Source organism: Triturus cristatus, chromosome 11 (genome assembly GCF_964204655.1).
Source record: "Triturus cristatus chromosome 11, aTriCri1.1, whole genome shotgun sequence".
In the NCBI taxonomy this organism is placed as follows: domain Eukaryota; kingdom Metazoa; phylum Chordata; class Amphibia; order Caudata; family Salamandridae; genus Triturus; species Triturus cristatus.
In genome coordinates, this window is record NC_140594.1 from 1109229812 (window position 1) to 1109256696 (window position 26885).

The 26885-nt window shown below is 46.8% G+C and overlaps 1 protein-coding gene across 3 annotated transcripts in view; it reads left to right on the forward strand.

Moving 5' to 3' along the window:
• Positions 1 to 26885, forward strand: part of ECE2 (endothelin converting enzyme 2) — a 246486-nt gene that overhangs the window by 187804 nt on the left and 31797 nt on the right. For all 3 annotated transcript variants that reach the window (XM_085635580.1, XM_085635581.1, XM_085635582.1), the window contains exons 9-11: positions 19205 to 19347; positions 21309 to 21423; positions 25559 to 25669. In XM_085635580.1, the coding sequence (XP_085491706.1) occupies positions 19205 to 19347; positions 21309 to 21423; positions 25559 to 25669 (369 nt within the window). The remainder of the gene's footprint in view (positions 1 to 19204; positions 19348 to 21308; positions 21424 to 25558; positions 25670 to 26885) is intronic.

The following is a 26885-nucleotide window of genomic DNA, read 5'->3' on the forward strand; positions in this document are numbered from 1 at the left end:
ATGCCATGCGTTGTAATGCCTGCGATGTAAATGCAGTTGCGTTGTAAAGGTAGTGCGTTGTAAAACTGCGTTGTAATGGTTTGTTCCCACATTTGAGCAACCTTAGAAGAAAGAAAGACTGAGTGAACCCACCAGGATTTGTGACCATGAGGTCAAACACAGGCCCCTACAGTGAACGCATTAGTCCACTGAGCAACCAGACCCGACAGACTATTAAGCCTCATTAAAAATTCTCAGTGCTTCTCAGAACACTAGTCCTGATGATCGCTTCTTAATAATCCACTGCCGAAACAGTGTGAACTTTTTAGGCAGTAATATTATAGTGTTTCTTCTAGAGCTTATGACATTATACTTTATATACATATATATATAAATTACATTTCCTTGTTTTTGCTGTACCGTCTACTTCTGCGTTAATAGCTCTGTGATACATCCTTAAATTGAATATATATAGATCTCTCAGTGATTCAAAATGCATACATTTTTGGAATTCTCACTCAAGTAACACAATAGCAATCTGTAGTTGTCTCAGCTTGGGACTGAAAGAACATTGCTGTTGATTTAATAGACTTTTGGATCCAAAACCTGTCAATTGACCTGGGTCAAAATGTTACTAAAGCATATTCAGAATTTATTATTTGACTTTATTTCATTATTGTATTTGGCACATATTCATCAGTGGATTCTTAGACCTAGACTACCATAACAATGTGTTCGAGGCATATGAGCTGCAGATTGTACACTTAGCATAGATCGCCATGTGGTGTTGGTCCCGGATGTTTGCAGTTTGTTTTTCTTCTTGGACAGTCTTTGGAAGTCACGAGTTTGGTGACTCCTCCTTCGGTCCGTACTGCGCATGGGCTTCGGCTCCATCTCAGATTGTTTTTTTCCGCCATCGGGCTCGGATGTGATACTTCGTGCTCCGGCTTCGAACTTCTACGGTTCCAGCCTCGACGGAAAATCCTCGTTTCTTCGAGTTTCTTCATCATCATCTTCATTTCTCGAAGCGGCACTTTCTCCATCCCGTACATCGGCACCGGCCTTCGGGCCCTCCTCGACTCCGGTCCCGGCCGATGGAAAGGACTCCGTTCAAAAAGTGCCCAAAATGTGGGTCTAAATTTCCCCACACCGACCTCCATCAGGTGTGTAATCTTTGCCTCTCTCCAGAACACGAGGCCAGAGACTGCCCCGCCTGTAAGTCTTTTCGATCGAAGAAAACCATCCGGGATCGAAAAGCTCGACGCACCATGGCGCACTCATCGTCTGCAGCTCCACCGGACATCTTCGGAGACGGCGCCGAAGCTTCGGGGCAAATACACACCCAGCAGGAGGAAGACGTCGTCAGCGCTTCCGAGGCCGACGACTCCGACGTGGAGGACATCACACCGGCGCAGCGGGTCGTGAGTACTGTGCCCCCTCCCACCCCCGCGCCCAAAACCAAAGAGACTCAGGTTACTCCCTCGCCTGCCGGCCTGGGCAAAACCAAGACCAAAGCTTCTATCACCCCACCTTCGGGCCCGGTGTCGAAGCCTCCAAAGTCTCACGGCAGCTCGGGATCGAGCCAGCCGACGCCCGGTGCCGAAAAACAGCATCCGGCACCGAAGAAAGTAATATCCAGCTCGACTCCGAAGCCACCGGTGCCGAAGCCTGGACTCTCGGTGCCGACCAAACACAAACACAAATCTGTCGGCACCGACGCTCCGGCGCCGAAAACTCCTTCGACGCCGAAAAAACCGGAGGCCCCAAAAAAGCATGGCGCACAGAAACCATCGAAGCCCTCGGTTCCGAAATCACCGGTGCCGACGGACGATTCGGCACCATTGGCTCTGTTTACACCAGACCCTTTACAAAAGACTCTGTCCAAAGATCCAAAGACTGGGCTATTGACTTTAATTATCAAGAAAAGACGCCTTGATACTCCGGCTCCTCCTCCACCGCCCAAACGGAAGGACTCTGCTACTTCTCCCCTCAGAGTGCCCTCCCCACTACCGCCTCCCCTACCTCCTCCACCTCCTCCACCCCCTCCCCCTCCCAGGTCTCCGCCACCTTTACCTCATTACTCTCCGACCCCGTCCCCAGATCCGGATGACGGGGACCCGGACAATTACCCGGCGGACGCCCCAATGGATCCCACTCCACCGGGGACCCCAGACCCATGGGAGGATTACAATAACCCTGATATACCCGATATACCTCAGGACGACCTATACCCATCCAGGCCGTCTCCTCCAGAGGACTCCTTAGGGTTTCATCATTTAGTGCAGAGAGCAGCACACTACCATGGGGTGGACATGCACACTGAACCAGTGGAAGACGACTTCTTACTGGATACATTTGACATACAGGACAAATCCACATCTATTTTACCCATGCTTAAGGGTGTCACCAAGCATGCCGCAGAGGTGTTCAAAGACCCTGTCAGGGCCAGGGTACTAAACCCTAGAATAGAGAAAAAGTACAAGGCGGCACCCACAGACCCTGCATACATTAAGGGCCCTGCTCCCTTAGATTCCCTAGTTGTCTCTACAGCTAGAAAGCGGGCTAACTCCCAGTCCTCAGGAGAAGCCCCACCGCCAGACAAGGAATCCAAACTCCTAGACGCGTCTGGCAAACGCACCGCCTCTCAAGCTGCAAACATGTGGCGCATTGCAAAAACACAGGCGCTACTTGCGTGCTATGACAGAGCACACTACGACGAACTTGAGGCTCTTATGCAGCACCTTCCCGAGAAACACAAGCGTAGGGCTCATGAGCTAATACAGGAGGGTAAACTAATTACAAACACCTCCATTAAGTGTGCCCTCGATGCAGCCGACACTGCTTCTAGAGCCATAAATACCAGTGTCCTGCTTCGTCGCCATGCCTGGCTCAGGATCTCAGGGTTTAAGCCTGAAGCCCAGGCGTCCATACTCAATCACCCCTTTGACCAACAAACTCTCTTTGGGCCCAAGGTAGACGAAGCGTTGGAAAAGATGAAAAAGGACACAGACACAGCAAAGTCTATGGGGGCACTCCAAACACAAGCCTCTAAACGTTCCTTTCGACGCTCCTCGTGGCACAGGCAGAGGCTTCTCCACCGATAGCACCTCTACCTCCTACAAGTCCCCTCCTCAAAATACCTTTTCAAAGGGCAACCAAAGGGGTGGTTACAGAGGCAACAACAATAAGGGCAGGGGCAAAACTAACACCACCCGTTCTGCCACCCAGCCCACACAATGACTTCCCTCCGCTCCCCCCAGACCATTCCACTCCGGTCGGGGGCAGACTACAAAACTTTATCTACGCATGGGAGTCCATAACATCGGACAAATGGGTGACCCAAATCATTCGGTCAGGGTACTGTCTCGAGCTAACATCTACCCCACCCAATATCCCACCAAGGCACCGTCCAATGTCTCAAGAACATTCCACACTGCTCAAACAGGAGGTACTCTCCCTCCTCCAAAAACACGCTATAGAGCAGGTCCCCATCAATCAGCAAAATCTAGGGGTTTACTCCCTATATTTCTTAATACCAAAGAAAGACGGGACCCTCAGGCCCATTCTGGACCTCCGGCCTCTAAATGCCTACATACATTCAGACCATTTCCACATGGTCACCCTACAACAAGTCCTCCCGCTCCTCTGCCAGGGAGACTTTCTCACAACCTTGGATCTGAAAGACGCATACTTTCACATCCCAATACACCCCTCTCACAGGAAATACCTCAGGTTCGTGGTGGACGGGCAACATTACCAATTCACGATTCTCCCCTTCGGGGTCACCACCGCACCACGGGTGTTAACCAAATGCCTAGCGGTAGTAGCAGCACACCTCAGACGTCAACACATTCACGTCTTCCCTTACTTAGACGACTGGCTGATAAAAGCCGCGTCCTACCACCAATGCGTGCAGCATACAAACAGCACCATCCAACTGCTCCACCAGCTAGGCTTCACGGTGAACTACCAAAAGTCCCACCTCATACCATCTCACACAAAGCAATATCTCGGGGCCACTATAGACACCTCCAAAGGTATTGCCTATCCAAACTCAGCCAGAATCACAAGCATTCAAGCCTTACGCAAAACATTCCTTCCCCAACACTCTCTTCCAGCAAGAGTGTTCATGAAGCTCATAGGAATGATGGCGTCTTGCATCTTTATAGTGCCCCATGCAAGACTCCACATGCGTCCACTTCAAGAGTGCCTAGCACAACAGTGGAACCAGGCCCAGGGTCAGCTGACGGATCTGGTGTTGGTGGACGGCCGCACACATCACTCTCTGCAGTGGTGGAACACCACAAACCTTTCCAAAGGGCGGCCGTTCCTGGACCCGGTTCCTCAGGTGATTCTAACAGCGGACGCATCGCTCTCCGGCTGGGGAGCGCACCTCCTACACCTCACAATGCAAGGTCTATGGACGACACAGCAAAAATCGCTCCACATCAACCATCTGGAGCTCTTGGCGATCTTTCTAGCCCTAAAATCTTTCCAAAAACAGATTTCGGGCAAAGCAGTCCTCATTCGCACAGACAACATGACTGCAATGTATTATATCCAAAAACAGGGGGGGGGGACACTCTCCCCAGCTCTCCCGCTTAGCCCAGAGCATATGGAGATGGGCAATTCCCCAAAACATCTTTCTCCTGGCACAGCACGTTCCAGGCGTACAAAACACCATGGCAGATCTGCTCAGCAGACAAACGCAACAACTACACGAATGGGAACTGCATCCACAAGTTCTTCAGCCATTCTTCCAACAGTGGGGGCATCCTCAGATAGACCTCTTCGCCACCCACGAAAACAAAAAATGCCCAAGCTTCGCCGCCAGATACCCACACCCATTGTCCAAGGGCAATGCGATATGGATGAACTGGTCAGGCAGATTTGCATACGCCTTTCCACCTCTCCCGCTAATTCCATTAGTGGTAAGGAAGCTACAACAACACTCCCTCACACTCATTCTAGTAGCTCCGACGTGGGCCAGGCAGCCGTGGTACACCACGCTACTACAACTGTCAGTGGTACCACATCAAAAACTGCACCTATCCCCATGCCTCCTAACCCAGAACCATGGAGAAATCAGGCACCCGGACCCAGCTCAGCTCAACCTGGCGATCTGGCTCCTGAAATCTGAATTCGGATACCTTAACCTTCCCCCTGATTGCATGAACATCATCATGGAAGCCAGACGTCCTACCACTAGAGCATGCTATGCCGCAAAGGGGAAAAGATTTGTAATTTACTGCCGTAACAATACAATCAACCCTTTAGATGCATCCATACAGCACATCATATGCTATCTGCTCCATCTTCACAGGTGTAACCTGGCATATTCATCCATACGCCTACACCTAGCAGCGATCGCTGCTTATCTACAAAACAGACAGCATTTATCACTCTTCAGAGTGCCCGCTATTAAAGCCTTCATGGAAGGCCTTAAACGAGTAATTCCTCCCAGGGCACCACCTTCCCCTGTATGGAATCTAAATTTAGTTCTTACACGACTAATGGGTCCGCCCTTCGAACCAATGCATAAATGCGAGCTACAGTTTCTCACCTGGAAAACAGCTTTTCTCGTAGCTATCACTTCCCTTAGAAGGGTTGGTGAAATACAAGCGTTCACTATACAGGAACCTTTCATACAAATACATCACAGCAAGGTCATACTTCGCACAAATCCGAAGTTCCTGCCCAAGGTCATTTCCCCCTTCCATCTCAATCAATCGGTGGAATTACCTGTCTTCTTCTCGCAACCTCAATCTGTTGCAGAAAGGGCCTTACACACACTCGATGTAAAAAGGGCTTTGCTATACTACATACAAAGAACGCAACCCTTCAGGAAGACTAAACAATTGTTCGTTTCCTTCTCTCCACCACATAAAGGCAACCCCATTTCTAAATCAGGGATAGCTAGGTGGATTGTAAAATGCATACAAATTTGCTATCAAAAGGCAAAAAGAACATTATCTGTTCCGCCTAAAGCCCATTCTACAAGAAAGTTAGGGGCTTCTATGGCTTTTCTAGGGAATATACCCTTAGATGACATCTGCAAAGCAGCCACATGGTCTACACCGCACACCTTCACAAAACATTACTGTGTAGATGTGCATTCCAAGCAGCAAGCTAGAGTGGGCCAGGCTGTACTAAAGACACTTTTTCAAACCACTGCAACGGATACCGGTGGTCGCCGCTAAGGTTGGGTACTGCTATATAATCTATGCTAAGTGTACAATCTGCAGCTCATATGCCTCGAACGGAATATGCTACTTACCAGTATGCATCTGTTCTTGGCATGTAGAGCTGCAGAGTTGTACACGCCCACCCGCCTCCCCGGCTACCTGTATCCGTTCCAGTACATCTTATTTAGATACAACACACATGGGTTTCTCACTGTTATTACTAAGCTCCATCATTTCCCTGTTGGCGAAAAACAATCTGAGGATGGAGCCGAAGCCCATGCGCAGTACGGACCGAAGGAGGAGTCACCAAACTCGTGACTTCCAAAGACTGTCCAAGAAGAAAAACAAACTGCAAACATCCGGGCCCAACACCAGATGGCGATCTATGCTAAGTGTACAACTCTGCAGCTCTACATGCCAAGAACAGATGCATACTGGTAAGTAGCATATTCCATATCTGTCCTTATGTTCAACCGATTAGGAAGAAAAGATTTGTTTCTAATGCATTCCAAAAACAAAGGTTTTTGGGATAATGCATGAGATATTCTGGAAGATTGTTCCATAACCTAGCTCCCACCTCACTAAATGGCCGCTTAACAATGAGCACGCAAAAGGCATGGGAACTGATGGCCGAATTGAGCACCTCATCCTAGAGGTCTGTGAAGGATATAAGGTTTTTTGCTCTGTTTAGAAAAATATGCCCTGGTCTATGAGAAGCTAAGTGAACAATGCACAAAGTCTTGTACAGCATACACTGTCGAACAGATGATTTATAAATCCGGGGGAGAGTAATATCGTGAGGCATTATGAGACCATGGATTTCCAAAGGGGCACCTGTGAAGGTTGCACACAAGAAGGAAAATCTGAGAACATTTTCTTTGTTAGCAATAGACAGTTATAGAGATTACCTTTAATAGCTTTTACCCTTTACCACAAGCAACAAACACATTCAGTTGGTAAAGTCTCCTTTAAGATCATTGAAAAGGCAATGCCCTGTGGCCAGTGGTGTAAGATGCCTATAAATGTAAATATTTTCCTTACTTTTTTTGCAAATTATAGACCAATTTCAGGGTATCTTCCCACTTGCTGTTTGCAGGTGGAAATATGCCTGGAAATACCAGGATACTTATAATCCTATTTCAGAGGAAAACTGGAGCTTATGGCCACAAACAAGATTAATGGGTAACTCAAAATACATTTTTTAATGGGAAAAAGGCTAAGTACAGTAGTCAGGAATTGTTTTATAGAAATGATTTTCCAGACAAGATGGTGTCAGGTTTATGTTCTAGAAAATGAGAAGTTTACAAGTTAGATAATCCTCAAACCAGTGGGTTTGTGAAGCGTGTGAACTATTGGATGATGTACAGGCAAAAAACTGTGAACAACGAACCATGAATGGCCATGCCCATACCATTGCAGAGTAAATTCTGCTGGTACTTACCTTTCCGCGGCCTTCGATCCTCTACAGCTTGCTGGGTGAAAGTACCTCGGTTCAGAAGAGCTAAGCTGGGGGGACAAGCCTTCAGTGTTGCTGCTGCAAGACTTTGGAACAAACTACCCCTGGAGCTGCGACAGTTGAAAGATCTTCTATCTTTTCGTAAACTACTCAAAACCTGGCTTTTCCCCAGAATCTAACACCTTTCTGCTTATATTATAATAGTTGTCCCGTCTTTTCCCTCTTTAGCACCAGGATGCTCGATGAGTTGCAGTGCGCTTTATAAGTCCTTTTTTACATTACATTACATTACATGTCACATGAAATTCTATTTCCTTACAGAAGAAATCGCCATCTCATTATGCCATGTGTGCGCTTTGCAGCTTTCAGGGCTGGCATGCCCATTTCCACATTTACACGGGGCTCAGTAGGTCAATTGTACTATAAGTAGGTTTGTAAGGAATTAAGAGCACATGCAAAAACAGCACAAGACAAATATAGAGCACAGTTTGGCATCATGTATAAAAATAATCTTATCACAAGCACACACATTCAGGTAGAAGTGATTAAAGTGTCGGGATACACACCAAATTCATGGTTTAATGGTAAGACTGTTGCTTTGGAGGAAGGGGAGGTGTTGAATATAAGCAAAACCGTGCTTTGCTTAACAGGCAGTGGAAACCAAAACAGCTGTTACTTTAACTTCTTGTCCTGTTATGGCCAATAACAAAAAAGGCAGACAGACAGGAGGCTAAAGATGTGGAGTTCTTTTGGGTTGCTCGCCCACCAATCTTTAACTGGTGACCATCCAGACAAAGATGTAAAGAGATGGCAGGTGAGAAAGGAGAAAGGTGAGTTGTAGACATCATGAATCTTTTTGGTATAGACCCTGCCCAGGCACTTGAAAGAGATGGGTCAGAAGTACAAAACCATGTCCCCCTCAGAGGGACAGCTCTTTCTTTGGGAATTGTGTAGGGCAGCCTAGGGGGAAGCATGCCGTGATTCTGAAGACCATTGCCTGCTCCCTTGATGTCTTCCCAAATAGGAAACTTTTCTAAGCATCACCTACAAGGAACATGGGCTGCTAAGTAAAAAGATTTCCTGTATGGCAATGCGAACTTAAGGTCCTGCAGTCCTCTGCTGGCCCCCATCTCTACACTGGTAACCAATCACAGGGGGTCACAAGTAGCAACTTGCCTCATTAGTATTTGTTAGTTAGGTCTTTCTGTAACCCTGTTGTAATTGAGCATTTTGAGATGTGACCTATCAGTAAATAGACTGTTACAAGTACATCAACTAACAGTAAATAGGTCACGTCACAAAATGAGCAGCAGGGCGCAAAATGTTTGCGTACTATTGGCACTCAGTATTTGCGACCTGCATGCAAATCTGGCCTTATTTTTCTTAGACACCTTTTAATAACCACAAGGATTTTGCATGCCTTCCTTCATCGCCTTTTCAGTTCTGTTTACAGAGGCAGATGAGCGGTGTTGTTTCCCAAGCTCACTAGGGGGCATATGTATCAACATCTCCATTTGCGATTCTCAAATAGCGATTTTTAGAGAATTGCTATTTGAGAATTGCAAAACGGGATGCATTTAAAAAATCGCACAATTTTTGCGATTTCTTAAAATTCCTTAATTGCGATTAGCAAATTGTGAAATCGCAATTAAGGAATACCTTCCCATTCATTCCTATGGGCCAGGAGGCCCATAGCAATGAATGGGAAGTCCTTCTCAATTTGCGAATCACTATTTGCTAATCGCAAATTGAGAATATTTTCAAAGGTGCAAGGGTGTCATGATGACACCCTGATGCACCCCTGAAATCAGCATGTGTGCACATATGGCGCACATACATGGCCTAAGGGCATGTATGTGCACCACATGGCACTTTGAAATATGCAAAAAAAGTGCATATTTCAAAGAAATCGCAATTTACCACCAACTTGAAGTTGGTGGTAATTTGCGATTTCTTAACGAGAAATCGCACAACTTGGGTGCGTGTTACATTGCATTTAAGAAATGGCAATTTGCGATTTCTTAAATGCTTACGCAAACTTAAGAAACCGCAAATTTAGCGATTCCTTAAGGTTGCGAGGCTGAAATGCCTCATACATCTCCTTTTGCGATTTTGTATTCGCAAACGCTGTTTTTTTGCGATTCGCAGCGTTTGCGAATACAAAATCGTTTGATACATATGCCCCTAGCAGATGACGTCATGTCCTTTCTGTGCATTTTCCCTTTCATGAACCCACCAGGCTGGAACGTGGGGCTTCAAGGTAGAATGTTGAGGTAAAATGTTGGTATTTGTCATTTGTACATCTGTACAGCCCTGAGGCTGGAAGACCTACTCTTTGTTGGAGTCTTGACAAGGAGGCTCTGAGCATCAGGAAGTGGAAGGGTCCTCAAGTGTTAGCAAGACATTCAAGAGGAAATGGTGGATCCTGGGTGCGTGAAGACCTGGTGGATGTGCAGGCAGTGGGCATATCAAGGATCTGGACTAAAAGTGGGCCTCGAGCTGGCCATGTTGAGGGAAACTTGAGGTTGTGAAAAAGAGGGGACCTTGGGGGTCCGGAGTGAGGGAGAACCACAATGGTATCAAATGGGTAGAGACCGTGAGGGTCTCTAGTGAGTTGCCCTGAATCTGGATGTACTCTCAGGGTTATAAACAACTACCAGGTCTGAATGTCCATGCAATGTTCAAGGGTTGTTTTCTGTATTAATATTAATCTAATTGTGTGTTTGTGGGTGCGGAGAAGGCGAAGTGAGGTGGAGCGAGTCATGGTGCTCACACTGCGTGTATGCTGAAGGTTCCTTCATGTATTATTAATGCATAAACGTTTGATAAAGGACTGCGACCAGAGCTGGCACATGATGTGCACAGAGCCTCAAACATTAAGAGTCCTCTTTTCAGGTTTCAATATTCTATCTCAGGGCACAGTGCACTCTCCCTCCTTCTGGCCTCCTGGCCTGAACTTCAGCTCCTGTCCCTCCTGCTCAGTGTGATGTCCCAGCACCCCCAAGCTCCTTCCCCTGTGTAACTTAATGTACCTTCATCCTTTAATGTCAAAGAGCATGTGTCAGGTTGTGACATAGGACATTTGCTTGGCAATAGTCACTACAGTAACCAGAATTGGAGGCGCTGAGATTGGACGAAGCAGATCCTCTGGTTGATGAAGGGAGGAGGAAAGGGAGGTGTGACAGATCCCAGCCATTGTCACTTTTCACACAGCTGTCAAGGGACCATCCCTTAAAGCGCACCGCCTACATGACCTCCTGTAACCTTCAGATGCACCCAAGAAGCAGTAGTGTCACTCCTAAAAGACATTTCCGTTCACCGAATGCATGTTACAGCACTGCATCCAGTGGCGGCTCGCAGAGGGAGTGGTGTGGGGCGGGGGAGATGCGGTGTGGGGGGTAGTGGAGTCGGACATACGACGGCAAGGAGTAAATAAATAAATAAATAAATAAAACGATCAAGCTTGCGCTCGCTGCATCGCCGAGTTGGCGATGCAGCGAGCGCAAGGTAAATAGTTTTATTTATTTATTTACTTACTTTACTCCTTGCTGTCGTATGTCTTACTCCACTACCCCCCCCAAACTGCCTCTCCCCCACCCTGCCACACTGCCCCGCAGCACTCCCTCTGCGAGCCGCCACTGACTGCAACGCACCATGGAGGAAGCATCATATAAAATATTATATTTAAATTCTGCATAACATACGTTTATTAAGCATTAGCTGTGTGATATGTTGTTATGCTTCTGATGGCTAGAGTGTGGAAAAACACTAGACACAACTGACCCACAACAAATGCAAACTCCATCTGTGACTCTCTTATCACAGAGAAAACTCCCTCAATCCGCATTTGTGGTCCATAACAAACAGGCAGATGGGGGGATTCTGCTCCTACTCATGTCTTCACCAGGCAGGCCTGGGCCCCCTATGTTATTGTGTTAAAAGGCACATGCATGACCTATAACTGGGCCATGGCACATCAGAGATCAGGCAGCAGGTAGCGTTATCCATGGGCACACGCCGTAAGGCACACGTTATAAAGTGTATTAGTTTATGACTCATGCTCCTGTTATTTAGACGTATTCCAAGCTGTAGAGGTCCCAAGTCACTATTCATACAACTACAATGCATACACTTTGGTGGTGAACGGCAAAGTCCCCTGCATGGTTATGGACGTGTACCCCTGCCCTGAGTGCCCAACTATGCTACTGCCTGGATCCCTAATGCTGATTTTTGTTGTGATGGGCAAACACGGATAATGTGTGTGCGCAATGAAATAGGCTTGTCTCAAGGATTGTGGTCTTATTGGACCTGAGGGACGCCCAAAGTATTACCCTCATAGTGGCGGAAGGTTACTGCCTGCACCAGGCGGAAAGTTACTGCCTGCACCAAGAGTTAAACAGCACAAGTTCGGTGGTGGCAGCGTACCGTGTAGCCGTCAGTATGTGGGAAGTGGTCCTTTTTAGGTCTCGCCTGAGCCAGCGCATGCGCTGCATTGCGAGACATTTAGTGTGTCGGCTTTTAAAAGTCCTGCCACAGCTTTTTGGCTGGCGTAGAGCGTGCGGTTACGCGCACAATGACGAGCAGAGGCGCCATCTGGCTTTCCTCTCTCATCATGATGCGCACACATCACACACCACTCGCCAGCCTGCTTTCACTTTTGCCATGGCTCATCGCTCGCGGGTGCCCTTACAGCCCGCGAGCGAGATCGCGATCACTTTCACTTTAATTCGAATTGTAATCACTCGAAACTCAACGGCTTCATTCAGAAGATCGCCACCTACTCCGCAATCACTTTCAGTTTCGCGGCCGCGTCACTTTAACGGCCGCGCGGCCAATGCTTGATCGTCTGAGTTGCTGCCATAACGTCTGTCCCTTGTTTCGTCTCAGCTAGGGGAGATCTTTATGCCGCCTGGGCGCCGCTTGATTTAGGCCCGCTCCCTTAATTAGGCACGCTACCTCCCAGTGACTGCTACGCTCATGCGTCACACCTACTCCGCCATGATTGGCGGCCCCTCCGGCACTGCTCCAGACCTCCAGGGGCTCTCGACCCTGCCATAGGCTCGCCCGGCCTGGCATGGGAGGCCGGGTCTCATTGCTCCACTTCCCAGGGCCCAAATCTCCAGTGCTCAGCTCTGCATTGCTGGGGCGCGAGCCCGCACCATACCACAGTCCTGGATGCCGCTTGCCTTAGGCCTGCTCCGTTGCTCCGGGGGTCGCCTCCTCTTAATATCTGCTGTGAGCACGTGCCGCATCTACCGCGTCCTGATCGGTGGCCCCTCCAGCACTGCTCTACACTTCCCGGGGCTTTCGGGTCTGCCGCAGAATCGACCGGCCCAGCGTGGGATGCCGGACCTCACTAGTTATAGTTTATGTTCTTCCCAAACATGACATGAACATGTTCTACTATTTATTTAGGGTAAGTCTGAGTTGTTCAGTCAGGCCAGGAATATCACTTTGTGATTTACTATGCCTGGGCATTATGTGAACTCCTTGAAATTTCACCAATGTTTTTCTGTTTTAAATGCAGATGTCCACTTTAACTCTGTCAGGTTTCTTCCTTTCATGTTCATGACCAAAAGTTATGATTATTCGTATTAACTTATACATTTGCTACTTCCTGCTATTTGTACACCTGCTACTTCACCCTAGGACTTGATGACTGGTGCAGCTCATTCTAGGATTTGATTACTTTAACTGGTTGAGTCGGAAACTGTCTAGGGGCATACAATTGGTTGGTTTCATAGTCACACGCCTTTCCTTGCTTCTTAGTGGTCCGCTGCCATAGGCTTCCTTCCTTTAAGTGTGTTTGTTCCTTCCCTGGAGTATAGACAAATTACTTGTGTTCTTCCATTGTTCATTTTTGTAGGCACTACTTTGTCGTTAAGCACCCTACAAGAGTTCATCTTTTTGAGCTGTCTCCCTTGTGTACTTGCCCCAGAGCTGTTCATCTGTTTGTCCCAGTAGCCCCTCCCGCCACTGGCCATCTGTTTCCCGAGACCCTTACTCGCTCGCCCCGTTGTCATAAACTTGCCTCTCACTCCCACGCTCTGATATCTGTATGCTTTCTCACAGAAATGCCCTTCCACCCTCTGTTGTCTGTCACAGCACCCCTCCCCCTTGTCACGTCCTTCCTCCTCCCTCAGTGTTTCCTCCCACCCCTTAGTAAACTAAAACAAGCATTGGCATAGCCAATAGGTCTCACCTTTGGGACCTTATAAGTGTTTAGTTATCCAGCACAATATCCTTGGTGCAACAACATTAACTGTTGCATGGCTAAACACTTATAAGGTCCTAAAGGCGAGACCTATTGGCTTTGCCAATGCTTGTGTTACCGGGGGTCGGTTTTGCAGCATAGCTGCAATATCGGTCCCCTGCAATAAAAGCGCAAAAGCGGCACAAACCTTTCCTGCTAACACCCCCCCTCTCCACTAGGCCAGCTGAGCTCTTTGCTTGGGCCGGTTTTGGTTCCCAGTCCAGCCCTGCTCCTGGAGGACATTGGCCCTCGAGGGCCTGTTGTTTTTACCGATGTTCCATTGATGGCTTAGTGTTCAGTAAGGCCTTAGATTGTAAGTAGTCAAGAGGTTTGAGGCTCTCCTCTTCCCACAATATCCCCTGTGGACACAAGGCAAGGTAACTTCTGGCCGACATTTATTATTACTTAACTATTACACCCTTGCTCTTACTGGATTGGGCTGGCCAATCTTTTGTCATTATTTTGGAGAACAAAATTGTCAGGTATTTGACCCTACAGCAGCAGTGACATGCCTGGATTATCCTAACTAATATTGCTGAAGTATTGGGGAGAACGACTAATAAAAAGCTAAGAAGTTGCTCAGTTTTAATGAAAAGGCCACCGGTAGCACTGAGTAAGGAAACAAATTTCTCCATGCTGGTTCGTTAGAGGGTTTTTCCTCCATTCTCAAATTTTTCCCTAAACAGAAAACTACACCATTAGGAAGACAATCCTCCAAAAAGAATGAGAATGCAGTAAAGGATTCTACATTCCAAGAAATGGGCTCAAATGAAATAAGTGAAAACATTCCTTTAAATACCCAACTATTGTCAGGAGCCACCTGTGTTCCGCATCAAGAACATTTGACAAATTTGGGTAGTAATGGAGAGACTCACTCAGAAATAATACCCCCGGAGTACACTCTCCCTGATGTAGATCTGAGTATATTTGCCCAGGAAAGGAGAAATAAAACACCAAAGGAAACATTAAGACTTTTTAATAGCACACTGAGTGAAGGGTCGGCTGACAGTAATGATTATTTCTTGTTTACCTAAACTAACGCTGAATAACTCCTTTCATCCACCAGGAAATTATGTGCAGGTTTCTGAAGCATTACAAACATAACAAAGAAATCTAGAATCAATGCTGTCGCTTCTTGAACAAGCATTGGCATGGTCAATAGGTCTGCCTTTGGGACCTTATAAGTTTTTAGCCCTGCAACAGTTGATGTTGTTGCACCAAGGATATTGTGCTGCATAACTAAACACTTATAAGGTCCCAAATACGAGACCTATTGGCTATGCCAATGCTTGTTATCCTGTGTCACTGGAGTGAGACCTATAGGCCTACTCACCTTTTTGAAGTTCCACTGCTGTGTGGTTAACTCATCCTTGGCCTACGTCAAATTAGTGTGAAGTACTGTGCAGCGCAGGAGAGGTGACTCTGTGCTGTATACATGTGTGCCTGGAAAGGGTACAGTACAGGGATAGAGCACTGTTGTGCAGTGCGTGCATGGTGGTGTACGTGTACCTCTGGGGAGTACAGCACATAAAGGATGTAGTGTGGTACTGTGCGCTCATAGTGAATGTGTGTGCTGAATGCATGTGTGCCTGCAAGAGGCAACTCAGAAAGGCTACATTACTGAGCAGCGTGCGCAGAGTGAATGAGTTTGCTGAGTGTATGTGTCTGTGATGGCACAATACATGGAAGTAGCAGTGCTGGACAGTGTGTGTGCTGTGTACACACACTGAGTGGAAGTGTGCTTGTAATGGTACATTACATGGAGGACCCTGGGTTCCAGTTTGGGAGGCCCAGGCCTGCCTGGTGAAGACATGAGAAGGAGGAATCCCAGAGACAGATTTGTGTGTTGCTGCACTCCTGTGAGCTGTGTGGGGCAAACTGGAGAGGGAGAGTGAGGCTCCCTCTGTGCACTTCAAAGGTTTTTTTTTGATCCAGTGAGAGATCACAAGGAAGGGGCATGGACGCATCTCATAAAGGAGATGGGGTTGATAAGGGAATCATAAGGGCATGGACGCATCTCATGAAGGAGATGGGGTTGATAAGGGAATCATAAGGGCATGGACGCATCTCATGAAGGAGATGGGGTTGATAAGGGAATCATGAAGACTGGAGCTGGGAGCCCAGGATTAACCTTTTGATGCACATATCACTGCGTCTGCCATGCAGGTGTGAAATCTAGTCACTCCCATGGACTGTATTGTGGGACGGGCAGCTTCAAGGGCTCTTCTGCTGTCACAGACATCTTTTCAAGAGGAAGAGGAGAAGTGTGTACTTTAAAAGAAGCAGAATCCCAACATAAAATTACAAAAAACCAGACCCTAAATCACATTTGGTTTCTGGAAATCAACTATCAGAAGGGGAGGTTGATACCCCAAAAAGTGTGAACTGCCAAGCAGCCAAGCAGGCTGTGTGAGGAGGGGAAACTCTGCAAGACTCTGCTGGGTGAGAAGACATAACTGGGGGAGCTAAGGCCACCTGCCCTGGAGCCTGGAGCACCAGAGTCAGCCTGCTTGCCAAGACCAGTGTGCCCTGTGAGGAAGAGGAGAGCGTAGGAGGGAGCGAGGTCCAATGGGGAGCCCTTTTAAGTGAACTCCCAGTGAGAGGTGTGAGGAGATGTCTGCTGCCCCGATTGGGTCATACCCCATGTGCAGGCTTGAGTCGGTGAAACCCGTATGCCAGGAGAGGACAGCAGTGAAGATAGCCTTGTAAAGAATTGTTGTGCGGGAAAGGCAGAAGCATATGCGGAACTGTTGTGGCGACCCCTTGTGCCAGGAGGGGCTGCCATGGAAAAGCCTGCCATGCAGAGAAGGGCTGAAGCCTGTTTAACACCGTAGAAGTGACAACGTATGCCAGGCGGCCGGTAAGGACTGCCATCGGCAAGGGATGAAGCCTGGTTTTGACAGTTGCGTTGAATCCCTGTATGCCAAGAGGGGCTGTGTGGATCGCATGGGAGCCCGGGAAGTGTCAGCAGCGTTGATTCTTCGGTCACCAGGGGCAATGAGGACTGCATCTGGCCTGACCCCTTGGATCGACTGAGGATGCTGTGGTAGCATCGCCGCCTTAACAGGTTCGAGATCAGGACCATCGTAATCAACCCTCCGCCTTTGGGAGCGTGGACACCTTCACTGCAGGAGGAGCGCAGAGGAGAGCCATGCCTGCCGAGTGCTGCCATGACGCTTGCGTGCAGCCGACTCGCCTGAGCAGGACTGGAGCCGTTGAGAGTGCCCGTGGACAGGGCACCCTCCAAGTTCCAGCACGCTTCCTCTCTGCTGGAGCAGGTAAGCTTGGTACGGGGTGTCCAAATGTTCCATAGGTTCAACATATAATTTAGCTACACATGCATTTAATTTTTGGCACCAAGCCATCATTACTATGCAAATATAGCATCACCTTTATATTCACTTGGGCACATATTTTACTATGGCAATAATAAAGTGTTGGGAACCATTCTACACATATGTCCCTCCTTGTTTTAATTACATTACCTATGAATTTCACTCAAGACGTTTAATGTGCCTGAATCATCTTACTAGCTTTTTCCAGGCACTCAATGTCATCTATATTTAAGAAGTAATTGTGCATTACCGTGACGCAGGATCGCTCCCAGGAGGACACGATGAAACCACTTTGCAACGCAACACAACCATTTTCCCTCTTGCTATAATCAAGCCTTATTATCTGTCTGCACAGACTGTCAACAGTGGAGCTGCAGAGCACTTCCACAGCCAGGTAAAGGTTTTCCTGCCCTAGGAAGCATCATTTCACCACAACCTTTGAGCTGGACTGATGACGCACATGTATATGAAGAGCCACCTGGGACTAGGGTGGGGCGTTCTTGTTTTCTTTGAGTGAAAACCACAATTGCTGCTTTTTTCTGGAAACACCTGAAAATCAAGCTCACTGTTCTTTAGCAAAGGGGTATTAGAATTCCATTCTGCCCTGGCAGCTCACGCTGACATTCCCTTCCATGCAGTCTGGTCCGGTCACTGAGTGACCATCTGAAATGTGTAACACGCCTGGAGTTCACCTTTTATCTTTTTTACAATGATTGCCTCTTATGGTTTAAATCTTTTTTATTGATTTATAGCAAAAAACAATAGCCACCACCTACATCCATTGGCCGGTGGGGGGGGGGGCTAATATCACAGTAGGTAGAAATAGAAATGGATAGGTCGGGAAGTATTTAAGAAAGTAAGGAGAGATGGCAGTAGAGAGAGAACCTCGGCAGCCATTAGAGGTGATCGGTCAAGGGACCTGAGAGCGCGACACCTACGCTCTATGCCCGTCCCAGCGGGATGTGTCATGCAGTTGCTTGAAGTGCCCCAGTGAGTCGGAGAACGTGCAGATATCTTGGGCAGGTGAGTTTGTTAAATTCCATCGCTAGAAATTCTATAGTGAAGCCCCATGTCTTGTCGAACTCTCTATAGTCAGACAATCTACATGTGTGTGCCACAGGCACTGTCCTTTTCCGCAACCAGGCACAAGTGCTAAAGCGAACATATGTGAAACATTACCACCTGTCGTTGCCGTGTACGGTGAACTTTGAGCCCCAGCCAAATGGACAGCACAGCAAAACAACCTCAAAGCCATCACAAACAATCAAGGAAACTAGGTCCTGGGTGCTATAGGAAATCAACCTAAACACTGACTATGGTGTACATGGGAGGCTTTTGAACTCGAGGGCAACAGGCGTGTTCAAGAGGCGAGATAACTTTAGGGGTCTCATTCTATGTTCATCTTTTGAAGATGCTCAGACGCTCATGCATCGCAACACCTCTGTAGTTCCATTAAGTTAAGGTGTTATCTGTTTATTTCCTCACTTGTCCATAGTGCTAACTCAGAAAGACTGTCATTCATCGAGCGCCATTGGATACGGAACGTGGTGTCTTTCTAAAGTCATGGAATCCTAGCCCAGACTTGATTTAAAGATCCGAGGCACAATATGTTCAACATATGTGGATTTTAGACTTAGGATATGTTGATCTAAATGTTGTTCTGAGCAACCCTTGGAGAACAGAAATGAGAAACCACCTTTTATTTAACTCTTCTCTGTCACTTCCATCTATTAATTGCTGTTAGCTGTGATTTATATGTTCTTGGGAACTTTATGATTCTCTCAATGTGTTTTTCCTCTTTCCCTGGTACAAAGGTGGTACTTTTATGGTTGTGTTTTTTATTATTTGAATTATGCACAAACTCCATGTGAATGATCCCTATAGACAGGGGTTTTATTAGGAGAACTTCACATCACTCCCCCATGTCTTCTGCCACAGTTTGCTTTCTCAGGTATCACCCACTGTCTCATTCTTCATCATTTTGACTTTTTTGCAGTACCTGGCCCCAGCCATCGATTGGATGGATTACATATCCTTTGCACTATCCCCGCTTGACCTGAACGACACAGAGCCGGTGGTACTCTATGGAAAGGAGTACCTGCAGCAGGTGTCCGATCTCATCAATACCACCGACAAGAGGTATGGATGGACTGTTTGGGGGCAGGTGTCCCAAGAGATCAGTAAGAAGGGCCGTCCCCTGATGAACTGATGCAGAATGACATGAAGCAATGCGTGATATGGTTTTGTGTGACTTTACATGTGATGTGATGTGTGATATTTGTGATACAGTAGGGTGTGATGTGATATTTTATATATACGCAGCACAAAGTTAAATGTGTTGTGATTACGTGTGATATGATGTTTGATGTTATGTGTGATATGGGATGCCACATTTGTTCGCTAGCACAAATCTGCTGCTTGGACGTCTGAGGATTTGAATAAAGAAATAGTTCTTCTGTAGAACATTCTCAAGTGTAAATGGTTGATGAAACAGTATTGTCACTCAAAGAGTATCACTTGCTAATCATAAAGTAATCACTTTACATGTACCCTGAAGGCTGGCTCTTTTACATGGGTGAGTAGAGAGATTTTAACTGCTACATTTCCATTCACTGTATAACTTAAAATAGGCATTTAAAATAGTTCCATGAGGTTTGGGGCGTTGCCAGTTTCGTTTTCTTCCTGAATTGGACATCTGGTTGTTTCATTCTCTATCTCTTTCCGGTGATGGGTTCTTGTTTGAAGGCTCCTGGTCAGAGAAGACAGTCAGGCATTTGCAATTTTCATATTACACAGAGGTATACAAAATAAAGCTGTGTGTAAATGAGGAGACATACCTTGGATTTTCAAAGTGCTCTCAAAATAGGAGATTCAGAAAGTAGTACCTGCTCAGAAGGGGGTCAGATTTATGTTCCATGCATCTCCGAATGCCTGAGGAACCCCCCAGTCATACTCCATAACTGGACATACTCCATTACTCCAGTGGGCAATATTTTTGTAAATGATATTCTGGACACAATATTTTTGTAGAAGATATTTTGACTACGATACTCTGGTACCACATCGTGTAAACCCAGAATGCCTTTTATGACTCTCAGCCCTAGCATTGCACTAGACTAGAGAGGTGAGGAGACCAGAAGTAGTACCATGGAGATCTTGGTGGGAGTAACAAACCAGTGGTAAACCTGGCTCCAGGTCACTAATTTACACTATACAAAGGGCCGGTACCGTTAATGCATGTATGTGTTCGAAGTCAGTGATACCTCTAGTATGATGCTAGCCCGGGTCTGCAAGACTGTATGGGTCTCATCACCGCAGAAACACCTTCTATACGTTTTCCTACTTGTGAGAGTGCAATCCGCACTTATGTAACTGCAACCTCTCAATATCGGAGTATGGTACACTTAATTCTCTACTGCCTTGATTCGCTTCTACTGCAGGCACTGTGATTCTCTGATAAAGAAACCACTCCTGTTGGCTGCTGGTCCTCTTTACAGCCGACGGTCCTCAATTAAGTCCTTCTGTGCAAGCTCCCAGCTAATTTGAGTCGAGTGTGAAATCTGGAAAGAGAACAATCACCAACAGGCTTTTTTGTGATAGGCAAAGCACAGACATTCCACAGTCTTCAGCATGGTAGTACATACCTTTAAGGGCAACCATTAGAAGATTAGATTTCAGGAAGAGAGAATGGGTGGTATGATAGAGAATCATCATATTGAAAGAACTGTCCAACTTGACAGAAATAGTGATGGGAAAATCATAGCGTTCTAAATGAGATACACTGCGATGTGGGACGCTAGGAGACTTTTTTGCCTGCCTCAGACATGCATCAATCTGATCTTATAAGCGCTGAAAGCTGTTGTTGTCTTTCATTTATTGAAGCTACCCATCGATGACCGTGTGGCTGACCCAGGTCTTTACATTGGTTTTTGCTAGGGTTCTGTCCTGAGGAGCATTGGTTCCTCTGTTGACTCACTTTAACATGCCTTAATAGCAACTCTGATTTCAATCACAAACTCTTTGTAACCACTGGCAAGCTTCACCCATCACTGGCCATTTGCCAACATGCTTCTGCAATTATTTCTTTGCTCTAATTTCAGTATCTTGAACAACTATATCATGTGGAACCTGGTGCAGAAGATGGCCTCCAGTTTGGACACCCGCTTTGAAAGTGCCCAGGAGAAGCTGCTGGAGGTGCTGTATGGCACAAAAAAGGTGAGATCGCATTTACTCAGTAATACTTTGGCTTCATCTGAAAGATTTCCCTCCTGAAGATACCCTAATCTCTCCCTGATTAGGCAAGGCCTCTCATCCTACTGCATACCCTCTACTAGGAAGAAGACACAATTCTACTGACATTACCATTCTGCATAATCCATATCCAGATTTCCTGTCTACCCCCGACTTACCGTCCCATGAAACACGCTCTCCTCACTGACTGACCGGTCTCCGGAGCATGAGTCTCTTGTATACCTGCCTGCCTTGCCATGCCAAAGAAAATAAAGCCTTTTATCCTACTGACTAATTTCTCCAAGAAAACAGACTACCTCATAAACGTAAACCAAGGGTGTCCAATGTAGGTCCTCATCTTTGCCAGAAGTTCACAATAAGTAGTTAAATGCCATTTAGGTTTGTTGTAAAATTATCTTATGCACTGATACTGAAAATCTAGCATGCATCAGGCCCTCCAGGGCATATGCTGATTTAGAAAGATGCCATCCAGGCTTTTTATACTACCTCATGCCTCCTTCTCATACCGTGCCCCAACCCTCCTCAGAAGATTATATAAGCCAACTGCACTGGCTTCTGTCGAGGAGACTGAGCCAGTCCTATGCCAATTGTCCATTTCACCCCATCACACAATTGAGGATGCTCATTCTGCTGGCACCTTTCAAGAAACTGAGCCCGTTGCACTGCCTTGCCCATCACAGAAGTCTCCCTTTAATCTTATTCTCCTACCAACCTATACCTTCTTTAAAACTGACGTATCTCTCTGTCACCTTCGTATCATGGAGCAAGGTCTATTCATTCTGCATCATGGTTCCCTCAGGGCATCACTCCTATCCTTCAGGTCTCCTTCCCATAATATCTCTCCTACCATTAAGGGTCGGGGGAAGTGCTGTGTTTACATTGGCGGAGCCCCTGCCATCTCTGGCATCATAAACCTCTGACCTGGCAGCTTGTCAGCCAAAGAGCTTCCAGGTCACAGAGACCGTTGTCCTGTCACATTTAGAGTGTGGCGAATGTCACTCATCTACCCTGCCTGGGTCTGCCACGCAAGGCATGGCACATATGTGCAGAGGAGATGTACAATGAACCTTACGTAAGGAGAAAAGTCCTTGTGCATCACACCATTCATTTTTTGTTTCTGGAATTCAACCCCTTGATTTGGGAGCTGGTTTTTAAAAAGTTTGCTGAGTGGGTGCTTTAAACATGGTGCACACTCAGGAAACCTTCATTGCTAAGAAGGGGGCACTGCATCGCCTATACAGTGCCTGCACAGCACAGAGATCCTTGCCAGGCATGCAAGGTTTCTAAATAGAGCAGACATTCCCTTGCCAGGGTGGTGCAGGCTATGACCTCGCCCTGCAGGCGTACAGGCACACCATCCACCAGGGGCTACATGACCCGCTCTATCTCCTCTTTGGAGCTCAGTCATATTCTTCATGTCTCATCCCATGAGTTCACTTCTACCTTTAAGATACCATGGGTATTATTTATCGTGCTTTAGCTCAGAAGCTCGGAACACACTACATGGCGCACCATGATGCAAAGCTGCTCAAATGGCAGACTAGCTTTATACTGCGTAGCACCAAAATCCGAAGTTATTCAAAGTAGGGGGGACAAGATAGGAACAGCACAACACCCTCCCGCAAGATTCCATTCAAAGCCCCATCAATTAAAGTCAACCAAAATAGCGTAGCTTGGATTTGCATGTAATCTTAACACCAGATGAGAGCATACCAAATTCCTGCATACCTTATATGAGAGTTCTAGCTTTGCAGTTGTGATTATCAGACGATGCATCAGTGAGAAAGGTAAGTGATGTTTGCCAAGAGCCAATGATGGAGGAATCTCAATGCTTAATTTGAGCCGGTGGTTTCCAGTGCTGGGCCTTGGCACTTAATTGTCAAATCCGGCTCTGGTGATAGTTCACCACTTGGTGGCGCAGTCTACCTATGTTGAAGTTGGGCTCAATAACTGTGTTTATTAAGTCAATATACATTATAAACTAATAATACCTTCCACTTGTGTCATTATTATGGGTGGTCTGGAATAGTCTGAATTGTCACACTTGTAGGAGTGTGATGGTTAGTTGTACGTTGGTACTGTCATTGGCAGCGCTGGAGGGACAATGGGTGGCGAACAAAGCAAACACAAGGAGATGATGTACGGAGCATTGAAACTTTTCAGACACTCACCCCCAGTCACAGTTCTGGCTTGATTCCATCATCATTCTTTAGCTCACTTCGCCACCTCAGTTCAGACACAGCTATAAGCAAATCAGTTGTGACCCTGTGCCTCGTGGGAACAGTCCAGCCCGAACTGCCAAGCCAATTCTTCCCTGAACCAGAAACAAGCATCCTGGGACCGGTTTCTGGGTAACACCCTTGATCAGCCAGGCTAGCTTGAATCCAGTGGCAAAGTGAGCAAGGGACCCACGTCTGGGCATAACCTGACAACTTAGGGCGAACAAAGCAAACACAGGCTATTGAAAGGTTCATTGTGAGTCCTTGAGTGCATCAGTGTTTGTGGCCTTATAGACTGGGAGTTTTCCTGAGTCCCCTTAAGGTTTGCTTACTTGCTGCTCATTTCATCTGCAGTGCACGGCATCCCATGTGATCTTTCCTCTAAACCAGACGAGCATTATGGAATGCCATTACCCACAGTGTGGAGTAAGAGACAAGGAAACCCTAGAAGTCGGACGGGACCGCTCGCATTCTACGAGCCCCTGAACCTTCCAGACTGATACCGGTCCTTTGAGCGTTCGGCGCCATGGATTACCGCTCCATTATAATTCTCCGGGACACCACGCACTGAACGCGCATTTCCCATCTGGATTCCTGCCCCGGTCGGGACTCGATGAACATTCTGTTGCTTCTCCCGTGAGCTGCCTTCTCCACGGCCGCCAATTACACGCCATACCCGCACCTCCGTTATCTGCATTCCTTCCCCCCCGACCCTGTGTGGTCAGTGTACCGTCTGGGTTTTGCCGGTTTAGCCCAAGTGGCACTCCCGGCTTACTCACTGCTAACTTCCCAGGCATTTCTGTCATCAACTTATCCTGAAGAGATCCCACTATTTCCAAGGGGATCGAAACGTCGTCGACTACCATCTCTAAACTCTATAATAACTGTTATCTAACTGTTGGAGTATGAGATGCCGATTTGACTTTTTGTTACTGCCTAAAAAATCACCTTTTAAGTCACCTGCCTGGGTTTAGGAAATCGGCTGATTTCCCCTTTTACCCTGTCACAGTTAAACTCACTCACCGGTTTATTATTTTTGGGTTGTTTGATATTGTACTGCATCGACTAATATTCCCTGCATTGACTATATATATAAACCCAATTTCTCATTGTATCAATTGTGGTATTATATTTATTTTATGTGAATGGGACCATTGTTCCTTAAAACTATTACCCACAGTGCATCATCGTTTTACCATTCCAAGATGGCCAACACATTGGTTCTAAGCGTGGTGACCATGCTGGAACAGTAAAACAATGATAGTGTATGTACAATACCTCTGCATGACAGACACCCACTACTTTATTTAATTTTATTTTTACAAGAATATGGCGGGTGTGTTTATGTGCCATTCTTTTAATTTATCTTGCATATGTTGCTGCTGTGTGTTTTATGGTGTTTGTATCAAAGCGCAAATGCAATAATAAGTCAGTGGAAGGATGAATGGGAGCATGAGTGCATAGGTCAGTGACAAAGTGCATGCATGGTTACTTATTAAGTTCCTAAAAAAAAATAATGACACAAAAGGCACTTTCAGTTGTAAGCCAGACATATTGGCATTGCCAGTGTTTGTTGAACTGGCTGTAATTGTATTTGATTGTGGCTTACCCTACTCTCTACCATCACACATATGTTCTGCCTTTCACATTCCCCTGAAGGAAGAGACACAAAGGGAAGGGAAACATGCTAAAAAAACCAGAAACATGTTATCAAACATTTCTAGCAGAGCCTTCTCATGGACTGGTTAGGTTTAGAGAGAGCCCGATGTCCCAGTCTTTGCACGGGTGATGCCATTTAAGTATAACAACACCTGTAACTAGACTCTTTAGTGATTCCTTGCAGACCATGTTATACATTGCTCTCTCTTTCTCCCCATCAGTCGTGTACACCTCGCTGGCAGACCTGCATCTCTAACACGGATGATACGCTGGGTTTTGCCTTAGGATCCCTGTTCGTGAAAGCGACATTCGACAAGGACAGCAAAGAGATAGTAAGTCTGCTGGTTGTGCATGTGCCAATCTGTTTCCACTACCATCACCTCCCTTCCAGCCGTGAAGATGCTTGAATGATCTTTTTCTGAGCTTGATAGAGCCGTCATTCGCTTCAGCCTAGGTCAGCACCCTGGAGAACGCAAAGGTGAATACGTCTGTTAGGAATTTAGGAGACTTCCTGAGGGCTGCCTTAATCTGAAAGGTTTACAAGGAAGGGGCAGGGTCAGTCTTCCTTGTTATTCTCAAAATCATAAAATGTTATGTTGTTATGTTATGTGTATTTGTAAAACACATTATCACCTGTGAAGGTATCCTGGCACCCAGCAGGTGTGTATGCCCAGCCCTGCCTATGGGAGTTTGGTTAATTGAAAAGGCAGGGCTTCAGCTTTTTGTGGAATTCAAGAAGAGAGGAGGAGGTGCGGATGTGAAGTGGGAGGCCATTCCAGGCTTTTGGAGTGATGTAAGAGAACGCCCGTCCTGATCGAGTTCTGTGTATGTGGGGGATGTATGTGAGTCCAGCGGAGCAGAGTTGCCTAGGTGGTTATTGGAAGGAGATGCAAATGTTCAGGTAGATGGGGCCTGAGTAGTGAAGTGCCTTGAATGTGTGTGTTGTGTGTGAGGAGTGTGAATTGAGCATGTTTGTGTATCGGGAACAAGTGGAGCTCGCTCAGATGTGGTGTGATGTGAGTTCTGTGTGAGAGGTTGAGGATGAGTCTGGCTGCCGAGGTCTGGATGGTTTGTAGTCTCCTAGTGAGTTAGGCGTCGGTGACAGTTTTTCTAGTGTTGCTTGGGAGTCATTTGAAGATCTTCCTTTGCATCTTCAAGGTATGGAAGCAGGGGCTTTCTTGTCTTGTGCATGTCCAGTTTGCTGTTGAGTATTATTCCAAGGTTCCTGGCGTGGGTTCTGGGTGTGGGTCCAAGTTCGGCCGGGCACCAGTTGGAGTCCCATGGTAAGGTGTTCTTGCCAAGATCCCTACTTCTGTCTCGTCAGTGTTGTGCTTGAAACAGTTGCCTTTCTTCCAGTCAGCGTCTTCGCTCAATCAGGCGGTGAACTTGTTCTTGTGTTGGGGGTCTTCTCTGAGAGGCCGAGTATGAGTTGTATGTGGTCAGTGTAGGAGAGGATGTTGATGATGTAGGGATCATGTATGCGTTCAAGAGGGTGGGACTGAGCGTGAACCTTAAGGCACTCCGCAGGTGTGTTCTATCCAATAAGAA